The sequence below is a fragment of the Musa acuminata genome, chromosome BXJ3-8 (genome assembly GCF_036884655.1).
Source record: "Musa acuminata AAA Group cultivar baxijiao chromosome BXJ3-8, Cavendish_Baxijiao_AAA, whole genome shotgun sequence".
In the NCBI taxonomy this organism is placed as follows: domain Eukaryota; kingdom Viridiplantae; phylum Streptophyta; class Magnoliopsida; order Zingiberales; family Musaceae; genus Musa; species Musa acuminata.
This window is the reverse complement of record NC_088356.1, coordinates 10,072,779-10,092,515: the sequence shown is the minus strand read 5'-3', so window position 1 is coordinate 10,092,515 and position 19,737 is coordinate 10,072,779. Positions and strand designations below refer to the sequence as shown.

General features: G+C 35.6%; 1 protein-coding gene across 1 annotated transcript; it reads left to right on the top strand.

Annotated features, from left to right (window-relative positions):
• The first annotated feature begins 516 nt into the window (after positions 1–516).
• Positions 517–19,468, top strand: LOC103994514 (ABC transporter G family member 28). Its single transcript, XM_009414876.3, has 14 exons — positions 517–919; positions 1,055–1,131; positions 1,901–2,170; positions 5,038–5,101; positions 5,204–5,350; positions 5,570–5,604; positions 7,045–7,118; positions 8,987–9,861; positions 11,920–12,216; positions 13,047–13,526; positions 13,660–13,808; positions 15,866–16,155; positions 16,245–16,369; positions 18,622–19,468. Exons 1-14 carry the CDS (start codon positions 714–716, stop codon positions 18,776–18,778), a joined length of 3,246 nt encoding a protein of 1,081 aa, XP_009413151.2. The 5' UTR covers positions 517–713; the 3' UTR covers positions 18,779–19,468.
• Positions 19,469–19,737: the final 269 nt, after the last annotated feature.

The window sequence follows — 19,737 nt, the reverse complement described above, 5'->3', positions numbered from 1 at the left end:
ACATCTCAGAATTATACGAAATATAAAATACCACTTCAGAGATTTAGGCACACGAAAGTGTTCCTTCAGAAACAGTCCATCGAATCAGTCTTCGGGCACGAGAATGTAGAAAATAGAATCATAAATTATACTTGGTAATTTGAGACACGATAGATAGAGTGGTTTAGAAAGGTCAACAATTTATTTTGACTTAGCCATGCGTTCGTTCTCGATAACTTGTCAGTTTTCCATCCCTGCGTTCATCGTCGCATGTACTGCTTGCGTGTGGGAAACTTGTGATAAGGGTTAGGAGGTGAATTTGACTTCGTCGGGGGCTCATCAGTAAAGAGGAGTTCAGCCACCGGTCATCCTCGGGTCCATATCGGCGGGCACAAATGAAAGTACTTTTCTGCCCCTTCGGTGGGTCCCACTTCTGTTCCGATGAAGACTGTTTTCAATGGAAATAAGAATCAGGAAAGGGATAAAGAAGTCCGAAGATTCGGAAACAGGGATCGGCGCGGACATCCCCGCAGACAAGTTAGACGCCGCTGATTGCTACCACCGTTACCGTTGGAAACAGTCATCGCCACCACTGCCATCACGAATCACTCCTCTTTTATAATCTCCTCCTCCTCCTCCTCCTCCCATATTGTCGCCGTCTCTCCTCTTTTCTTCCTCCTCATCTCCCTTACTCTCTTCCTAGTCGGTAAGGGCCTCTGATCGGAGACCTCGAAATGCGCGCGAGATGGGCCATCGCCGCCGCCATCGCCGTCCTGCTCCTCTGTCGCCTCCCAGCTGGACGTTGCCAGGGCATCGGTGGCCGAGTCAACCCGCCGCAGACGGCTCCATTGCTGTTGCAGCTCCAAAGCACCGTCGATAGGCTCACCAGAAATATATTTCCGGCAGTCAAAGAGAACTTTGGCTCCTGCATCAAAGATCCGTGCGTCTCGTCTAACCCTCGTCGATCTTTCGTTTCCTTTCTTTCTTTTGTTTGGATTGTTTTCGATCTCGAAGCTCGATGTGGGTTTGGTGGTCGTGGGCTTATGCTGGGATGTTGTTGGATTGTGAGCTTCAGGCAGCATGATTGGGATCATACCTTCAATTACACCAAGGATTTGGATTTCTTGGGGGACTGCGCGGACAGAACACCCGGTATGAGATGTCCTTTTTGCGTTTCTTTCTGACTAATTGGTTCGAGCATCTTGCTTAGAATATTAGAAAACCTTGATAATTTCAATAATGAATATATCGCAGTTCTTGAGGTTCTTAGCTTAGTTATTTTTGGCATCTAGAGCCCTTGATATTAGATCATGGATATTTTGGTTTCCTGTTAGTTGTTCATCCTGCTTTTCTACCAGTATGCTTCTGTAAAGTTCGTAGGTTCTAGCTTCTTTACCGAGTTGCTTTAGAAGGGCATTCACGATTTTGTGATCTAGGTCCTAGGATGTTATCGATTAGAGTGTCTTGGAATTTCGTCCAACTTGTGCTTTATATCTTGATTGATGTTCTGGTTAGAGTGTCTTGGAATTTCCTCAAACCTTTTCTTTTTTCTTTTCAAAAAGATAACCCAATGTCATTTATGGCGATGATTTAAGATGAAATTACTTAGATGGTCTTGATCTAGAACGGTTGCTATAGGGATTGACTTCACACAAAGTAAGATCCAAGACTTTGGAAGAAGAGATGCTTAAGCTTTTAAAGAACTTCATATTGCAGCTTTCTTAGCAAATCAGTTTTTGTTATTTTCTCCATGAACATGGCTGCAAGATGTGATGGATTCAAGCTTTTTTGTTTCTATCATAATCTTTTGATGAATATTAGTGCCCATCATATTGCTTTATGTATGCATAATCTTAGTCGTATCGGGACAAAATGAGAAGGCCTATCTAACTGCTTTATTTTGACTCACTCGGACAAGCAGATTTTTCTGCACGTCTATGCACGGTAGCAGAAGTCAAGTTCTACTTCAGCAGTTTCGTTGAAAGTGGTGGAAAGACTAGCTACTTGAAACCCAATAAAAACTGTAACTCAAGTTCATGGGTTTCTGGATGTGAGCCAGGATGGGCAAGCAGCGTTACTCCAGATGTGAATGTCGACCTTCAAGAATCTGATTATATCCCTCTAAGAACTCTCGATAGTCAACCTTGTTGTGCAGGCTTTTTCTGCCCTTATGGTATTACTTGTATGATACGTAAGTATATTTCTTCTTTGATCTCTCTTGTTGCTTTTAGCAGGGTTAAGATTCTCATTTTGTTGTTTCACGTTGTTTGTACACTTTATTTGAAGCATTACTAAAATATTATCAACATGATGATTGTATTTGTGCTGGATACTCTAATTTCTTCTTATTCGAAGTAGGTTGGTATTTAGTATTTGAAATGGAGCCAGAGTGGTCCATTTCTCTCCTAAAACATTGGTTTTCCATGGATATTCATTAGTTTTCAGCTATGTTTAAGAGCAATGCTCTACCCTATACACCCACATATCAGCCCCAACTAGTTATGTCAGCTCAAAACTGGGAGAGAATGAAGGTGGAGGATAACTCCATTACAACTCTAAAGAGGGTGTCATTTATGGGATTCTTACACCGGGGGTCTAAACTAGTACTTGTATATTAGTGATTGGCTCTTCCAAGCTTTGTGTTTGTATTTGATCCTGCAAGGTATCCCTGTAGTCTTGGTTGTTGTTTGCCTACCTAATTTTCTAAAAAAAGTGTCCCTCAAGACTTCATCTTTTTCCTTGACAAATATGTAACTAAGAATTAGGAATAACCCATTTGCAGAAACTGTGTCCCTGGAGGCTCAACATAGAAGTGTTTCTACGTAATAAGTCTTAGTATTTCCATGTGACCGTTACTTCAGTTTAAGAAAAGTTTGTCAAGCTTAGCCTAAGGTGCTGCTAAATATAAGGATGTTAGCAACATCCACGAATGATAAATCATAGTTGAATGTAACATGCCAATGTAGGTTTGCAAAGTATGATGCTTATACAAAGTGTCATACTTATATTTTGTTTTACTTGGAACATCAGAGTTTCAACAACACTAACCTTTTCTAGGAAGCATAAACATATTTTTGCAAAATTGTTTTCAAGAATACATGTAGGAATGGCCATGCTTTTAATGAAAACAATATTCGAGATTTACAACAGGGATTTTCAACAAGCAATTCCACGATGGTAACTGTTGCTTCTCAATATTTGTTGTATCAAATTAATTATTAAGATCTACCAAAAGTGTTTGGAAGTTCTTACATATTATGAGAGCTATTTCCTGTTAGATCCACCAATATCAAGTATCAACACCTTTGTTTTAAGTAAGGCATGGGTAATTAGGGCCCTAGGTACACTTCATCAGAGAGGATAGTCAAAAGTTGTTAGAATAGGTTCAAAGATTGCAAAATTTTAAAAATAAATGGGAATATTTCAACTCTCAGGAACTAAACAGATAAACCATTTTAACATTCGAAGTATCAAAATCTTTTTTCTTCTCCTTCTGAATGCTCCAACAAACGATGACAAAAAATCTATCATAGCAATATCTTTACAATCTTTTTCTACTCTTCGTCCAATTGCTTTAAATAAGAGAAGTCTTTGTTGGAAACTGCTTTATGTTCAAACAGCAAAAAGATCATTTTCCAATTTTCTCAGTAAAGGCCAGTTTTAAGAGCATATGTTCCATAGGTGCTTAGGGGTTCACCATCTTCCTACATATATCAATATCAAGTTAAAATATTTGGCCTTTCTAGAGATAGGACAATTCCAAAGTGATTAAGAATGAAAGTTGTCTCCAGACTCTCCACAACTTTAGAATTTTTAATTGATGCAATATGAACTCTCTCAAAAAACCTCCAAGAGATTGTTTTCTCAAATTTCCTCAACTTGTGTTCTGCTCACATTCTTGATAACTGATAGCCTGATACAATCTGGAGTAATAGGTCAAGATTAAAATGATAATTTTTTTACTAAAGAAAGTATTAATATGAGAAATTGAGAATATAGATTTGCAAGGATAGGGATTTTGTCTTAGAATAGTTCTCAGAAGAGTTCTCCAATCTATACATCTACCTAGAATCCAATAAGTTTGTCATTGCACAACATATTGACTGAATCATAGTCACAACTGTTGATTCCTGTCTAAGTTGGAGAAATCAAGTTTTTTCTTATTTCATTGTCCTGTAAGTATTTGCTCCTGAAGATTCTTTTCGAATAGGATCAATCATCTGCATAGCACCTCCTTCTCGTTGAAATGTATCCATCACCATCTCCCTAGAAAAAGTTAGCTTTAGCTTCCATAGCTCAATGACACAATTCCACTTGAGAACTCTATAAAACAGACCAGCTTACAAAATCTTTCTTCCTTAAATATCTTGTTTGAACTTGCAAAGAAAAACTCTCTTCATTCTCTTAGGGCATTAAGAAGTCAATTTGGACAATTAAATCATAGGTATACAGTCATTTTGTTGCATTAAAGGGAGTAAGTACCTCTTCCAACTTGCAAGCGTAGTTTTAAACATTATCATGTTTGGTTGTGATTTCTATAACTAAATTTCCCAGTTTCAATGTACCTTGGTTAGCTAGTTGAGAATTTTGGTGCATGTTGAACTTAAACCCCTTTGTGGTTATACCGTAGTTAGACTCAAATCTCTAATTAGATTTCTCAGATAAAAACCGTAAAACTTCCCATTATTCTCAACTTAAACTTGAATCACCTTCATGTTTATGCAGTACTTGTTAGACATCCATCAAGAAAATAAAAAAATGCATATGTGCCCTTAGTGCTGAAAGCCAACATATGCATGTCTTTTCTACTGAAGACTGTGGCTTTCATGAACAGCTTATCTCAAAATGTACAACTTTATGTGCTGGAAGCACACTTAGATGTTCATCTATATATTGTTCACGATGATATTCCTCATTTTGATTGGACCATCACTTCATTTTATTAAATTTCTATTAGACTGGTTAGAGCAGGTCAAGTACCTTTGAAGCTAATGGTATGAGAATGTAAAGAACTATGTTACCATGTTAGTTCTAATATTTGTCTTTTTGTTAATGAAGCTTGTCCCTTGGGTGCATATTGCCCAGTTGCAAAACTTAATGGAACTACAGGTCTTTGTGATCCGTAAGTTGATTATGTTTTCCCCTTTTCCTTGCACTATTCTAGTATTCTTTACATTTTCATGGTAAAAGTGGCATACCTTGTTTATTTTCTAAAAATGTGCAGATACAAGTACCAGCCACCCCCTTGGAAACCAAACCATACATGTGGTGGTGCAGACATTTGGGCTGATGTTGATAATAGTGGTGATCTATTCTGCCCAGCAGGATACTATTGTCCAAGCACCATTCAGAAAAATAATTGCAGTAGTGGGTATTATTCTCGCCCAACACCTCTAGTTTCAGATTGAGGTCTCTTGTGGTAAATATGTACTAATGATGGTTATTAATGCCTTGTTCACTCTCTGAACTGTTAAATGTACCCTTCGAACAAGGAGGATGATTCTGATATCTAATGTTGCCTTGGTTCTTCGTTTCTGTTTTAGTTTGTCATTATTTTGGGCTACACTGATTTTGTGTTTGCATTTTGCAGACACTATTGCAGGATGGGTTCTAATTATGAAACTAGTAAGTTTTCACTGTTTTATTTAGTTACATAGAATGTCTGTATGCTTGAGTTCTCATTTACAGTTTAGTGACCGCATAAGATAATTGTGTAGTATAGTGTTTAAGCTACATACTGCAACCATTATTTGTTTATTTGTCTTAAGATACTTCATATTCATGTAAGCTTTTTGAGATGATACAACAAATATATGAGAACACATCCATTTTGCTCTGCAGTTTCTTTTGATTAGATTAGGTTGTCTTCCGCCAATGCAGGGTCTAGGGAGGTTTAATATACATGTAGTTTTATTTGATTAAATTAGTTAAAATGTAATTAGACTAGGAGCACAATTAACACCCGTTAGAAGAAGGAACAACTTCAAGTTCTTACTGGCTGGCTCTTGCTTAACCAACACAAATGGTTTAATCTCTAAATGTAGACAAATTATCTTATACTCAACTAAATATCATCCTATTGATATGGTCAGTTTTCAACTCTTTTTCTAAAGGTTGCCATTTGTTGAGTTGTTAAAATCTCGAGGAACATTAAGGGACCAACATGTATTGTAACCTAGGTGCAAGGCCCAAGGCATTCCAAAAGCAGTATAATGTTTCGTTGGCATTAACTAGTACGCATGATCACATGTGTAGTTTATCGCTCAATGACATTCATCAGCAGTCACATCTGTCCTAAGCCAATATACTGGGAAATGACTTGGCATGTGCTGGTATGGAAAAGCATGATACAGCTGCTACTTTATGGGGCTGCACAGGCTTGGCAATTTGAAGTTGTCCTTGGTTATAAAGCAGAAACTAAAATTGGTCTCTTTCTTCATTGAGGCTGGGTTAGCTTTGCTCCCTTACTTCACATTGTTGATGTGTTTGAAGCTGAAATGGACTTTGGAGTTTCCTTTCATTATAGAAAGTCATGGCATGGGCTCATTTATGAGCAACATTGTATTCCTGACTCCATGTGAATGAGCAATGACTTGGACGATGAATCTACTTGGTATAGCTATCTTGACTTTGATGCTTCTGCACTATTAACTAGATAATGAGTGTAGTTCTTTCTTCAAACCTTCTGCAATTCAGCGAAAGATAATAAACTTACTTTATTTTAAGAATAAATTCTGAATGGCACAAAGCCAAGTATCAATTAATATATTTGCCTTATAGGTAGAAAAATGAACCTCTGGATATTCATTGATTTAGTCTAAGAACAATCTAAAACTCAGACAGCTGAGTATACTCCAATAGAAACAAGATCAGAAAACAAAAATTATGCTTGTGGTGACACCTTGTATGACAAATCATCTACTGTGATGCTTCTTTCATCTTTGCATCTACAACATCTTGATACAAGCTGCTATATACACATATATATAGGAACGTACACATTCATATAATTTTGTTTTGAAACTCAATGCAAAAAATTTGACTAAGTTAACTGCTGGTTTGTAGGTTGCTACAAGTCAAGTACATGCCATTTGAATTCTGAAAAACAAAGCATGACTATTTTTGGTGCTTTAGTAATGGTAAGTAATATGGTTTTTCTTCAGGCAAGCAAATGATATGGTTTTATTCATGTTTTGTTTCTTGCTACTGTTAAGCAGTTCAGTTCATTTTTGGTCTTCAACAGCTCTGCTCCAGAACCAAACTGTACTTGTAAAACCACTCTTCTGAATCATGCTTGAATGGAAAAACTTGATTCTCTTTAATTTTGGTATTTGTTTCTGCTGGAACCTTGATCGATAATCATTCAGTGCTTGATCCAACCAGAAACTGATAAGATTCACTTTCTTAACCATCTCACGTGCTTGTGGCTCACTTTTATCTTATGTACTTAATGTTTCTTCTCTTTATTGTTGATGACAATTATCTGTTGTTGTTGGCTACTTTTATATTGCTTGTGTAGTGTTGGTTAAATATTGTTTATAATCTACTTGCACAATGTTTATCCAAAACAAATAGTAAGTGATTGATATGCTTTATACATGCATTGCCACTAATAATTAGCTCAAAAAATGATCCAGATCAAGATAATGAATCCATTGATTTGACTTATCTTGATTTGCATTAAAATAAATTTAGGCTTTTGCAATGCAATCAAGTTCATGTTAGAGTTGGGTTGGATTATACCAAAAACCTACTGAAACCTGATTGACTTGTTGCAAATCTGAGACCCTGATACATGCCACATTTCTACATCTTAGTCTAGGAACTCAAGAAAGTACATTAAATCATAGATATACATATCAGGGTATTCTGAAAATGCCAAATGCAAATGCTTTTCTGTATACGCTAACACTTCAGAAGAAATATTATTATTTTTTGGTGATATACCATATCACACTGTACTCTACTGACCAACAATGCCAGTTCAAGAGTGGGCAATAGTGGAGTGTATGTGAGATTTTGATCCCTTGACTAAATGTTTGTCAATCAAAGGATCATTGGCTACCAAGAATGGTAAACTAGTGCTTGTTATATGCTTCTAATTTGGGCCTAGCTCAAGCAAATTTTTTAAAGTTCTGAAGCAGTATGCTAATGTTTGCCACCTGAAATTGATTTCATGTTGGCAATTGGTTATCATAACCTTTAATAAAAAATATACTATTTCTTTCTGAAAGGAATTTATAGTCAAATAATAAAGAAGAGAGAGTAGAAATTTTGTAGACTTCATTTGTAGCACATAGATGAAAGTCTAAAATTTTCAATTATGCAACTTAACAGATGGATCTTGTTTACTAATGAACACAAAACGATCACTCCCCTTGGGAGCCTTGGTTCTATAAATGAGTTTATCTACCAATATAATATATGTCTTATTATTTAAGCTAACAAAGATGTATACACCCATACGTGGACATGAAAATTTGCATTTCAGACAAATTACCCAGGCACTAAGACCAACTGCTTACATAGACTCCTAATGAATATTTATAACCAAAATATTTGCTAGATTCGTAGATCTACTACTGTAGGCTCGTCTTACAGGTCTGTACCAATGAACCGATTAACCATTGGTATGATACGTACCAATATATTGACACACGGTATGGTGATTGAATTGACAAACTGGTATGCACTACATGAACTACAAACAAGCCATAGGACATTGTGGCTTCTTCCTTTTTATGTTGTTTTTTGTGTAGTAGATCTAAGCATCTAGCAACTCTTTGTTTGTGTGTGAAAAGAATTAAGCATGTATTCTTGATTTTTCTTCTAAGATTTAGAAGCTAGATAAGTGTTATCATCATTTGCATTGTCCCAGTTGTATGTTCTGTTTATTATCCCTCTAGTACAAGGCAGAAATTCTGAAAAATATTTGTGTTTATTAAAGAATCTTCACCATGATATTCAGCATAAAATAACAGCACATTTTCTTTCTGAACTTCTGTAGGTTGCATTAATTTTGTTGTTATTGATAATCTACAACTTCTCTGATCAAATTCTCACTTACCGGGAAAGACGACAAGCCAAATCGAGGGAAGCTGCTGTAAGGATAGCTAGAGAAGCTGTTCAAGCTCGTGAAAGATGGAAAGCAGCAAAAAATATAGCAGTGAAGCATGCAGTTGGAATCCAAAATCAGATATCTCGCACATTTTCACGCAAAATATCCAATAAACTGCAAGAATCATATAAAGTTCTTGGTCTATCTCGACAGTTATCAGATGCATCGACATCGGATATTGAGGAACTAAGTATGCTCGGTAATAATAATATGACACATTCATCCGAAAAGATTTCTGACAGTTCTGAAAGTCCTCAAATTGATATTGGAGACACTTATCCCAGAAAGAAAGCAACAAAAGGTAAACATATGCATACTCGTACACGAATCTTCAAGGATGCATACATTGAGATTGAAAAAGAGAAAGTGCTACAGCCAGAAAAGAAGAACTTGACTTTTTCAGGAGTAATTTCTATGGCTACTAAAAATGAAATCAGAACAAGACCTATCATAGAGATTACCTTCAAGGATCTATCTTTAGTTCTTAAAAGGAACAAGAAGCAACTTCTGAAAAGTGTGACAGGGAAACTTGTTCCAGGCCATGTAACTGCAATCATGGGTCCATCTGGTGCAGGGAAAACCACATTTCTTACTGCTTTGGCTGGAAAGACATCTGGATGTCAGATGACTGGACTAGTTCTAATAAATGGAAAGGTTGAACCTATTCGTTCATATAAAAAGATAATTGGTTTTGTGCCACAAGATGATATTGTGCATGGAAACTTGACAGTGGAGGAAAATCTTTGGTTCAGTGCTAATTGTAGGTAAGAGACACATGGCATTCATATAAGCATTCACATCAAGTAAAATTATTACCTTTGATGCTATATTTGTAACTTATGAAGTTTAAATATCTTAATCGTGCGTGGTACATTTCATTTCTTTTCATATTACCATTTGTATATCTTAAAGTAAAATATCTGCATATACATGTTCTTGGTATTGATTTTTCTTTTTTAATTTATTTTTAGGCAAGTAGTTTATCTGATGCTTATATGCTGAAGCAAAATGATATATGGAAATAGTGGTTTGAGGCATATTATTTATCCAACAAGGTATTACTCTTTAAACATGAGGATGACATACTCAATAGAAGCATGATGTGTCCTGAATGAAGCTGGAATCATACTTGAGTTACTTGATATAAGTGTTCACCATAAAGTTGCAAGTCCCAACTTGAACAATAATCTCAGTTCTCTAAATTAAGGGGTTTTGTTAGTGATTAACAAGAACTGAGTTTGTGCATTAGAATATGGTAAAGTTTGTCTTCTATGACTTCATTGCGATCTTGATCCTATTTGGTTGGCTAATATGGTTGTTCTTAATTTTGAATGAGCAAATTTATTAGTTCTGATGAAGATTAAGCATGTTAATTTTACTGGAAGGTTAGCAGTGCATCTTAATCTTGGTTTCCATCTTGTCATCTGCATCTATTGTTTCCTTTTCATCTTCGTTGCAGATCTCTTCTGTGCCTTCTCATCTTTGTTCTCCTTACTTTTATAGTTTTAGGATCAAACTGATTTAACTAGAGTCATGTAAATATTTTTCCATAGATTATAGTAGACATATTTTTATATTTCCCAAAATCTAATGGGAAGATGTCCAGAAGACATTGCTTCAAAGGTATATTAGTTGAATATTCTGAATTTGGTAAGAACTGCTTAGCTATACAGGATAACTTACATGATAATTTTCAGTTACACCTCTCTTCAGGTTTTTGTGTCTGTTATTTATAGGTATTTCATCCTGTAATAAGTAAATACCATTTATCATAGTAACAATCTGAATTCTAGAAGTCTACTGTAGCTATCTGAAGATACTGAATCCATTTTCCATTCATTTATGATTAGATTCCTTCAAGCATCTCCATCTTTGTTGTTTGTTTGCTTCTTCTTTTTGTTTTCTGTTTTGTGTGTATTTTTACGTGTGCAGGTGAGACTTGTCTGTTTACAGTTTCAGCTTGGTTACTATCCTAATGAGTAGTATGGTTTAAACTTTAAAGTTGGAAAAATATAATTTTTTTCACTACTCTGTGATCTGGACATAGACATGTTAAGCATGTGAACTATTAAACAAGGATATGCTATTGGTGTAATTGTTGATTGTATGGTTGTCTAGATTCTAAGGATATGCTATTGGTGTACTTTTTGACTGTATGATTGTCTGTAGATTCTTCATCTGGTTTTCTTGCATCTCTTTAGGGCTCTTTCCATTTACATGTCATGTTGAAGTTGGACACTAATTTGTTTTACAGCCAAATGAAACTCTTCTTGCACTATTTCATTCATTTTAAATGACCATTTAAAAGACCATTCTTTCTGGTACCTTAGAAATCAGAAGCAAACCAAGATATAATTGCATTGGTTTCTTTTCTTCTTAACTTTCTACTATCATCTTTCTTCTGGATATTGGTTCTATTGTGTGGATCACAACAGATTGATGATTACTACTGAAAATGTGAATGAGAATATCCTGTCACTGTCTTGGCCCATACGGTAGCTGTGCCCTCCTTCTGGTTTCTATATCTTTGTTGCACTCGTCTTCACATCATTTCAGATTTATTAGTTATTTATTATTCTAAGCATGCTTCCCTGCTTTTTCTTTTGCTTGGTTCATTCTTGAAAATTGTTCAGCGCCTGTGTTTCCCTTCATTATGGTCTCCTGTGGCAGGTTAAATTGCTTTTCCTTTTTCTTTTTCCTATTAATATGATTGTGTCAACTTGCAAATTTTTCTCGTTCTGTTTTTTATTTCTCATCTAAGAGATTCAGTATTGTGGCTCGTAAACTATCCAAGTAACAATTGGTGTTTTCCCCTTGTTTAGACTTTCTGCAGATATGCCAAAAGCCAACAGAGTTCTAATTGTTGAAAGAACTATAGAGTCATTGGGGTTGCAAGCAGTTCGAAATTCCTTGGTTGGAACAGTAGAGAAGCGTGGAATTTCTGGTGGGCAAAGAAAGCGAGTAAATGTTGGGCTTGAGATGGTCATGGAACCATCTCTTTTGATACTAGATGAACCAACATCTGGTTTGGATAGTTCTTCATCTCTGCTGCTACTTAGAGCTCTTCGTCGTGAGGCACTTGAAGGGGTAAACATCTCCATGGTGGTTCACCAGCCCAGGTTTGTTTGAAAAAATAGAATGCCAATGTCTGGCCTCATTTATATCTTTTCTTTCATGATGTTTCTGATATAAGTTTCTCTGGTAGTGGCGAAATTCTCTCTTGTATAAGATGCATAAAATGCATAAAATGATATTATGAATGTTAAAACCAATTTAGTTTTTGGAACATTGCTAGAGATGATGCAAGTTGTACAATGCATAATTATATACCATATACAATATTGTCATATGTCTGATTTATTAGATCTATAGATGATTTTTATTGGGAACCATGTATACTGTACTACCTTGTTCAGAAATTTTTTTTTTTAAGGCTTGTCATCTGGACATCCTTTTAACCCAGTTAAGGAGCAAAATTTTTATATAAATCATAAAATTCTCAAAATTCTTGTCATCTTTGCTTAAGTTGCAACTGCCAATTTCTGAGGACCTTGAAGTGTGTAAAGATACAAAAGGAAATAATTGCTCCCTTAATGTGTCGATAGGCAATATGTGACATCAATTATCTGAACTAGCTAATTGCAATTTGTCAGGGTTAACCACATGGTATTGAAGGGCTATCTAAATTATGAAGCTTCTTTTGGTGGATCTTGCATGTTATTTGTTCTGGGTTTGAAATAAGTTCTGGACTCAGCAATATTTCTCTAATCAGATTATTTGATAACAATTGTCTATTGTCTTATTCTTGACATGCTGTTAAGGCCACAGTCATGAGATCATTATTAATGCTTTGTATCCTGTAGTTCACTTCAATTATAAAAGCCACTCATTTTAGTAAGCTACTATTGGACTAGTATTAATTTTTTTTAAAATCCTTTTGGCACTTCAGCTACACTTTGTTCAGCATGTTCGATGATTTAATACTTTTGGCAAAAGGTGGTTTAATTGCATATCAAGGGCCAGTGAGGAAAGTTGAAGAATACTTTTCAGGCCTTGGGATTGTAGTCCCTGAGCGTGTCAATCCACCAGACTACTTTATCGACATTTTAGAGGGTATAGTGAAGCCAGGCACAAGTACAGCTGTTAAATCCAATCAGTTGCCACTTATATGGATGTTGCATAATGGATATAATGTGCCCCCTGATATGCGCAACGAAGTCGATTCTGTCAATGCATCATTTAGGAGTGGAATAAGTTCTGATAGGATTGGCTCAGATGAGGATTCTGGTGATGCTGATGTTTGGGGAGACATAAAAGGTGCCTTTGAAGAAAAGCGAGATCACTTAGAGCACAATTTTTCAAAATCCAAAGATTTAGCAAACCGAAGGACACCTGGTAAACTCAAGCAGTATAAGTACTACCTTGGAAGGTATGTTATTATCTTGAAGATCATTTATACGTTCATATATGTTGGATTTATCTATACCATAACTTGCTGTTTATATTGTTATTTGTTTATGGACCTTTTTTGTTTGTTAATGCCAAAGCCTTGTCATCTATAGGGTCTTCAAGCAGCGTTTGCGTGAAGCTACAACACTAGCTGTTGATTATTTGATCCTTGGTCTCGCTGGAGTCTGCTTAGGGATACTTGCTAAAGCAAATGACTCTAATTTGGGGGTAGCTGGTTATACATACACCATTATTGCTGTTTGTAAGTTGCAAATAACTATTTTGACATATTATTTCTGCAAGAAACAAAATATAAGAAATTTTTTGACCCTGCTCACAGCTCTTTGGCATAAAAATATAGTTTTTTTTTTCTTGTTTGATTACCGTTAGGAGTGGTTGCATGATTTTGTTTATGAGCCTACTAGAAAGTATAGTTATTTAGCTTATGAGGTGTTAAATTGAGAAGAATGAGGTTAAGTGATGCCTAGTATGTGAAGCAAATTTTTGTTTGTGAATTTTCATTTTGATGTGGCAACTACTTGGGAAAGATGCCTGATATGATTCTCAATTGTGAAGATTATGCATTTGAGCTTATCAGTACTGAATTCATGGCTGTAAATTATTGTAAAAGCAAATTAAAGAAAAGGGAATCCAATGATTTGACACAGAAGAAAAGATCATGAATTTCTAGAAAGGATCACACTCATTATAAGGTTTGAAAGAAAGTCTGCCAATTTTTTCTGGATGGACATAACTTTGATCAAATTTAAATATTGAAATTTAGAAATTTCAACAAATAAGTTATGTGGAAAAAAAAAAGGGAATCTATATGTAAGAGCAGGGAGATCTAGCTCATTAGGGGAGATTCTACAACTAATTGCAACAAAAAGAAGACTTGTAAGTTTCAGATCTAGCATATATGCTGAAAGGTCAAAATCATTTGAAGGAAAAAAAAAATTCAATAGGTCTAGAAGCAATGTACCCTTTGGCAGTAATCTTTTTCTAGCCAGACAATTCCTAACTTCATTAGGATTTCCTAGTAAAATAACAAATAGAAACAATGTTTTGAAACACTGTATGATCTTTGGCAAGCAAAATAATCAAATAGTTTTCACAGTAACACTAAATAATATCAGTATATTGGAATAATGTTCACTTTTAAAACTTCGAAGTTTGATTGATGATTTGTGAGCAATTAGGTGTCGTCTTGATAGAGGATAAATTATCTAAGGTGGTATGAACATGTGCTAAAAAAATATATGGATGGAGCAACTACTATTAATGGTACGATGAGAGATAGACGGAAACCTAAAAACACTTTAATAAAAATTATAAATAAAGATTTAAATATTCTTAAATTAACTTAAAATATGACTTTTTATATATATCAATGATGAATCGACCCAAATAGTTGGAACTTCATGGTTTTGTTGTTATTGTTATTATTGTATCATGAGATAAAACTTATAGGCAGCTTTTCATGAAGAAAATAAGAACAGTAAGAATCTTGGTGCAAAAAATTGCACTATTTTAAAAAGAAAATTTCAATCAAGATTTTCACATGTTCTTTTGACTGGTGTAATAAACTTAATCATGAAATCTGAAATACATTGCTATCCTTCCTGAAGAATATGGTTTGCCGTACCGAACAGTACCGCCCGGTACGGGCGGTACGTACCGGTCCGACCGACTTTCGGTACGCGGACCACCTCTTACCGTTCCGGTACTGTAGCAGTACTGTAGCACTGCTACAGTGCTACAGTGCTCGGCACACCCGGGTGTACCGCTCGGTACACCTCGGTATACCGGTCGGTACACCCGTACCGTACCGTACCGAGCGCGGGTCGAAACGCCGGTACGGTACGGTACGGCGAACCTTGCTGAAGATAACAAATTATAACTGGATTTCTTTTCTTCTAGTTACTCTTTTATTTATCTTTGGTGCACAGTGTGTTCCCCCACATACATTTACAGTGTAGTGTAAATGTATTTACAGTGTATGTATGTACTGGCAACTAGAAGCAAAGTCCATTTTATATCCTATGTAGGTGCATATGCAACCAAAAGAACTTTGGGCATTGATATATGAATAGTTTCAGGAATTCACTATGCATTATTCTTTACCTCAAAACAGCATGTGGAACTAATTCTGAAGAAAAAACATCCAACTGAAACAGCATATGGAACTATTTGGACTAAGGAAGTTGACTGTTCTAGTGTGTGGAACTATGTATCATGAAAGTTATTGTGAATCTCCTTCCTTCCAGTTTATATGGTGATTAATTGAACTTTGTGTTGATCTTTGTGTATACATTGTAGCTCTCTTGGGCCAGATTGGCGCTTTGAGATCATTTTCACTGGAAAAGTTGCAATTTATGAGGGAGAGAGCATCTGGAATGAGTTCACTGGCTTATTTTCTATCAAAAGATACCATTGACCATTTCAACACAGCTGTGAAGCCTGTAGTTTATCTCTCAATGTTCTTTTTCTTCAGCAACCCGAGGTCATTATTTGCTGACAACTATATTGTTCTGCTTGCCCTTGTATACTGTGTAACTGGTATTGGTTATACTTTTGCCATCTGCTTCCAACCAGGTTCTGCTCAGCTGGTATGTATGTCATTATTTGATGCTTACTTTGCAGTCTCTTATTTTTTGTTTGTTCATCTCTAAGGCAATGTTGATACTTGATTTTGCAGTGGTCTGCTCTTCTTCCTGTTGTTTTGACGTTGATATCAACTCAGCCAAAAAACTCAAAGATACTAACAAGTTTATGCTACCCAAAGTGGGCATTGGAAGCATTTGTGATTGTTAATGCAGAAAGGTTCGTTTGACTTACCTTGCTTATTATGTATGAACAAGTTTTGTCATGATTCTGCTTTGATTTTGCGTTTGCATATGTATGTTTGACTAGGTTGTTTAGACTTTAGATATTTATTGAAAGCAAAAAAACGAAAGAGAAACAATGGAGCTAAGAACTTTCTACACAAAGTTATCAAAAATAATAATGGAAATGTAGTTGCAGCTTGCATGGCTTAGAATTCCATTTCTCATGACCAAAACAGAATGTAGTTGTGCTATATTTATATATTTAAATTATTGCTTCTAAATTTTCTTGTCCTAGATAAATATTTCCAACCAGCATTAATAATTTAATGGTTTCAGTGGTTTTTAAGTTTGAAACATTATAGTTCTAGCTCTCATTCTGACATTTTAACCATTATAGTTTGTCAAATATTTGCAAAAAAAAAAAAAACACTATGGGTCTGGTTTGCGTTGATGTACTAACACAACATGATACATAGGCAAGTGCTAGATTGCTCTGGGCTGATAAAAAACCTAAGAAAACCCTATTTTAGGGTTCTTTCCACATTTTCTTGATAAATACAAAGAATATTCATAAAATTAAAGTGGTTCTAGTCTAGGAAACAATAAATATTAAATAAAAACATATATCAGGCAAGTATCACATTCTATATTTAAAGAATACATGTATGTACAAATAAATTTTAAATTTTAAACATAATAAATTTGATATAAAATATGATCATATACCCACTTCTACCTTCATTGAGTCCACGGAAAGTGGGTCGAAATTCTTGATGTTATTCCACTATAGATCAATATGGTATGTCTGAAAGATTCACGTGTGGAATGACATACCGATAAAAACATGTTTAAGTGATGCACTAATATAATTGCATCTCAGGCAAGTAGGACCATCATAAGTTGAGCTTATTCTTATTAGCTTAAGCTTTTTGGGATATCGGTTACTTATTTGATCAGTTTTTATCATGGTATAAGAGTAGGCCATAAATTCAAATTTCAGCCTTTTGTGTGTTCTGTGATACATGGGTAGGGTCTTTACATAGAGCTGGTTAACTTTCAGTTTTCACATTCATCATAAATTTGGTTGACCCAAATTATCATTTATTAGTTAGAATGTCTCACGAATTTTGTTCTACTAACATTCTTATGTATAGGTAATCACAACATATCTCTTGACATCTTTCTCTTAAACTGAACTTCTCTCTCTAGCTATATCACAGTTCAAGAAAATATGTTTTGAATTTCATATAAGGAAGCTGTAAAGTCTCAACTATTTGGGGTTGACTACACAGATCTTTTTCCACCATTAAGCTCTGTAAAAGAACATTGACTGAGAACATTTTTTTGCACTTGGAATCTAATAGTTCAAAAGCCAAATCCTACATATGAAGGATTTACCATTTAGCTCTATCCAATCCTGTAAAGGAAGAAAAAGACTTTTTGCATTTTCCCTGTTTCTAAGATAGGGATATGTTAAGATCTGGAAGTTCAGTATGCTTGCTCATATCAAAGTTTTTTTTTTTTTTCACTATGTGCAATCCATTTAAGTTCATCTTGGTTATAAATTGTTTCCAGAAAGACCTATTCTAGCTCAATTGGGGGAAACTGATTGCTGATTGTACATAAAAGCGTTCAAATGAAGGCAAAGTATGGCATATTTAGTAACACAACAAGAATTGTTTTATTCACATAAGCTAAATAGACGATGATAACCTTAGATTGGCATGTACAATTTGAGATGCTTCAAAGGTGCCAAAGATTAGATGGAATGTACAAAAAGCTATCTTGTTACTTCCAGACACAAGAACTTGACATCTCCTATCTCATATTTCTGTCAATAAACCATGAAATGAGTGACACTGAGGTGGAAGATCTAGGTGTATCTCAGTAGGAGTATAGAAAAGAAAGTAGAAAGAAAGGTAATAGAAATTGATGTTTATCAATTTCCACACTTCAATTGCAACCTTGTCGGTCCTCCCACTAGAAACTGGCATGGTTCTTGTGGATGCTACTATTCAGGTAGATTGTTGAGCTTGAAAGTCTGTCCAAAGTCCTGTTTTGAAGTTTCTCTAGGAGGAGATGCTTGTGATTCTTTCTCTTTTTGTGGAACAATGTAATTTGGATGCAGTTTTGATCATTTTGCTAATTTGGAATGGGAAACCTACCCGTTAATTAGAACGATGATTTGTTTTACTTTGGTTGCCTTACCATGTCCGTGAGACACATAACCAATGCTTCTGTTTGCAGGTACTCTGGTGTATGGCTGATAACACGGTGCGGTCTGCTTGCAAAGTTTCATTACGACATCAATCACTGGGCGCTTTGTATAGCCGTCCTCTTTGTCTATGGTTTTGTTTTCCGCTGCATCGCTTTCATTTGCATGGTGATATTAAATAAGAAATGAGGCTCAGAAGCCTCATTATCTGCCCAGTTTAATCATTGTACATGTATGTCCATATCATTCTTTTTGGTTTAGCTTATGCCAAGGATCAACACAAGCATAATACAGTTTGTGCTATGCCAGTGAGACAATGAAGGTGTAAGATTAGTCTCGCTTTGGCTGAATCAAGAAGGCATCAGATGAGCTCACTTATCGAACTGCTTCATTTTACAAGTGCTATGTTTATCACAAGCAATCAGATTTTATCTGAAGGATGAAACCTAGGAATTTTGACAGCTCGTCTGGGAATTTAGTGAGGTTTACTTGTTCTAATTAATGGCATCTCATGGGCATCACTGGTTGATTGATTTGTTCTTGCGAGATGTAACTACGCTGAAAGATCGGCAACCTTTCTGGTTCATTAGAAGATTGCACTGCAGCGAGGTCCCTAAGAGGCAGATTCCCCCAAGAAACTTCCCCCCAAGTGATTCAGTCAGCCTAAATGACATTTTCCTTAAGGTGAAATTAGGTATTGGGGGAAGCTTACATAGAATGCCTATCGTGTATCAATGCGTCCGTGTGGTGATCTCTCTCCGTTGCACAGTGTCTTGATTTGTTTATTTCTCTTCAGAAAGGTGTTCTTCACAGAGCTCATGTAAGACAGTTGTATACACACTGAATCTAGTGAGGTTTACAGAATGATATTATTGTCCATGGTCCGGTAATGATGTATTTACTTATTTGTTTTTGCTAATTCCTTGTTGTTCTGCTAATCATGTATTTACTTTATATTCTTCATGAGAAGTTGTCAGATAAAACATGCTCGGTCCTACTCAATTTTCTCTGCCAATGAAGACAGACAAATTGTGGTCTTGTCCATAAACAAGATTGATTCAAATATTTGTAGATGCCATGAACATGATACCAATTATCGATGGAGGGATATGACTTCGTTGAACACGTCCCACAAGTCTGATCTGGCT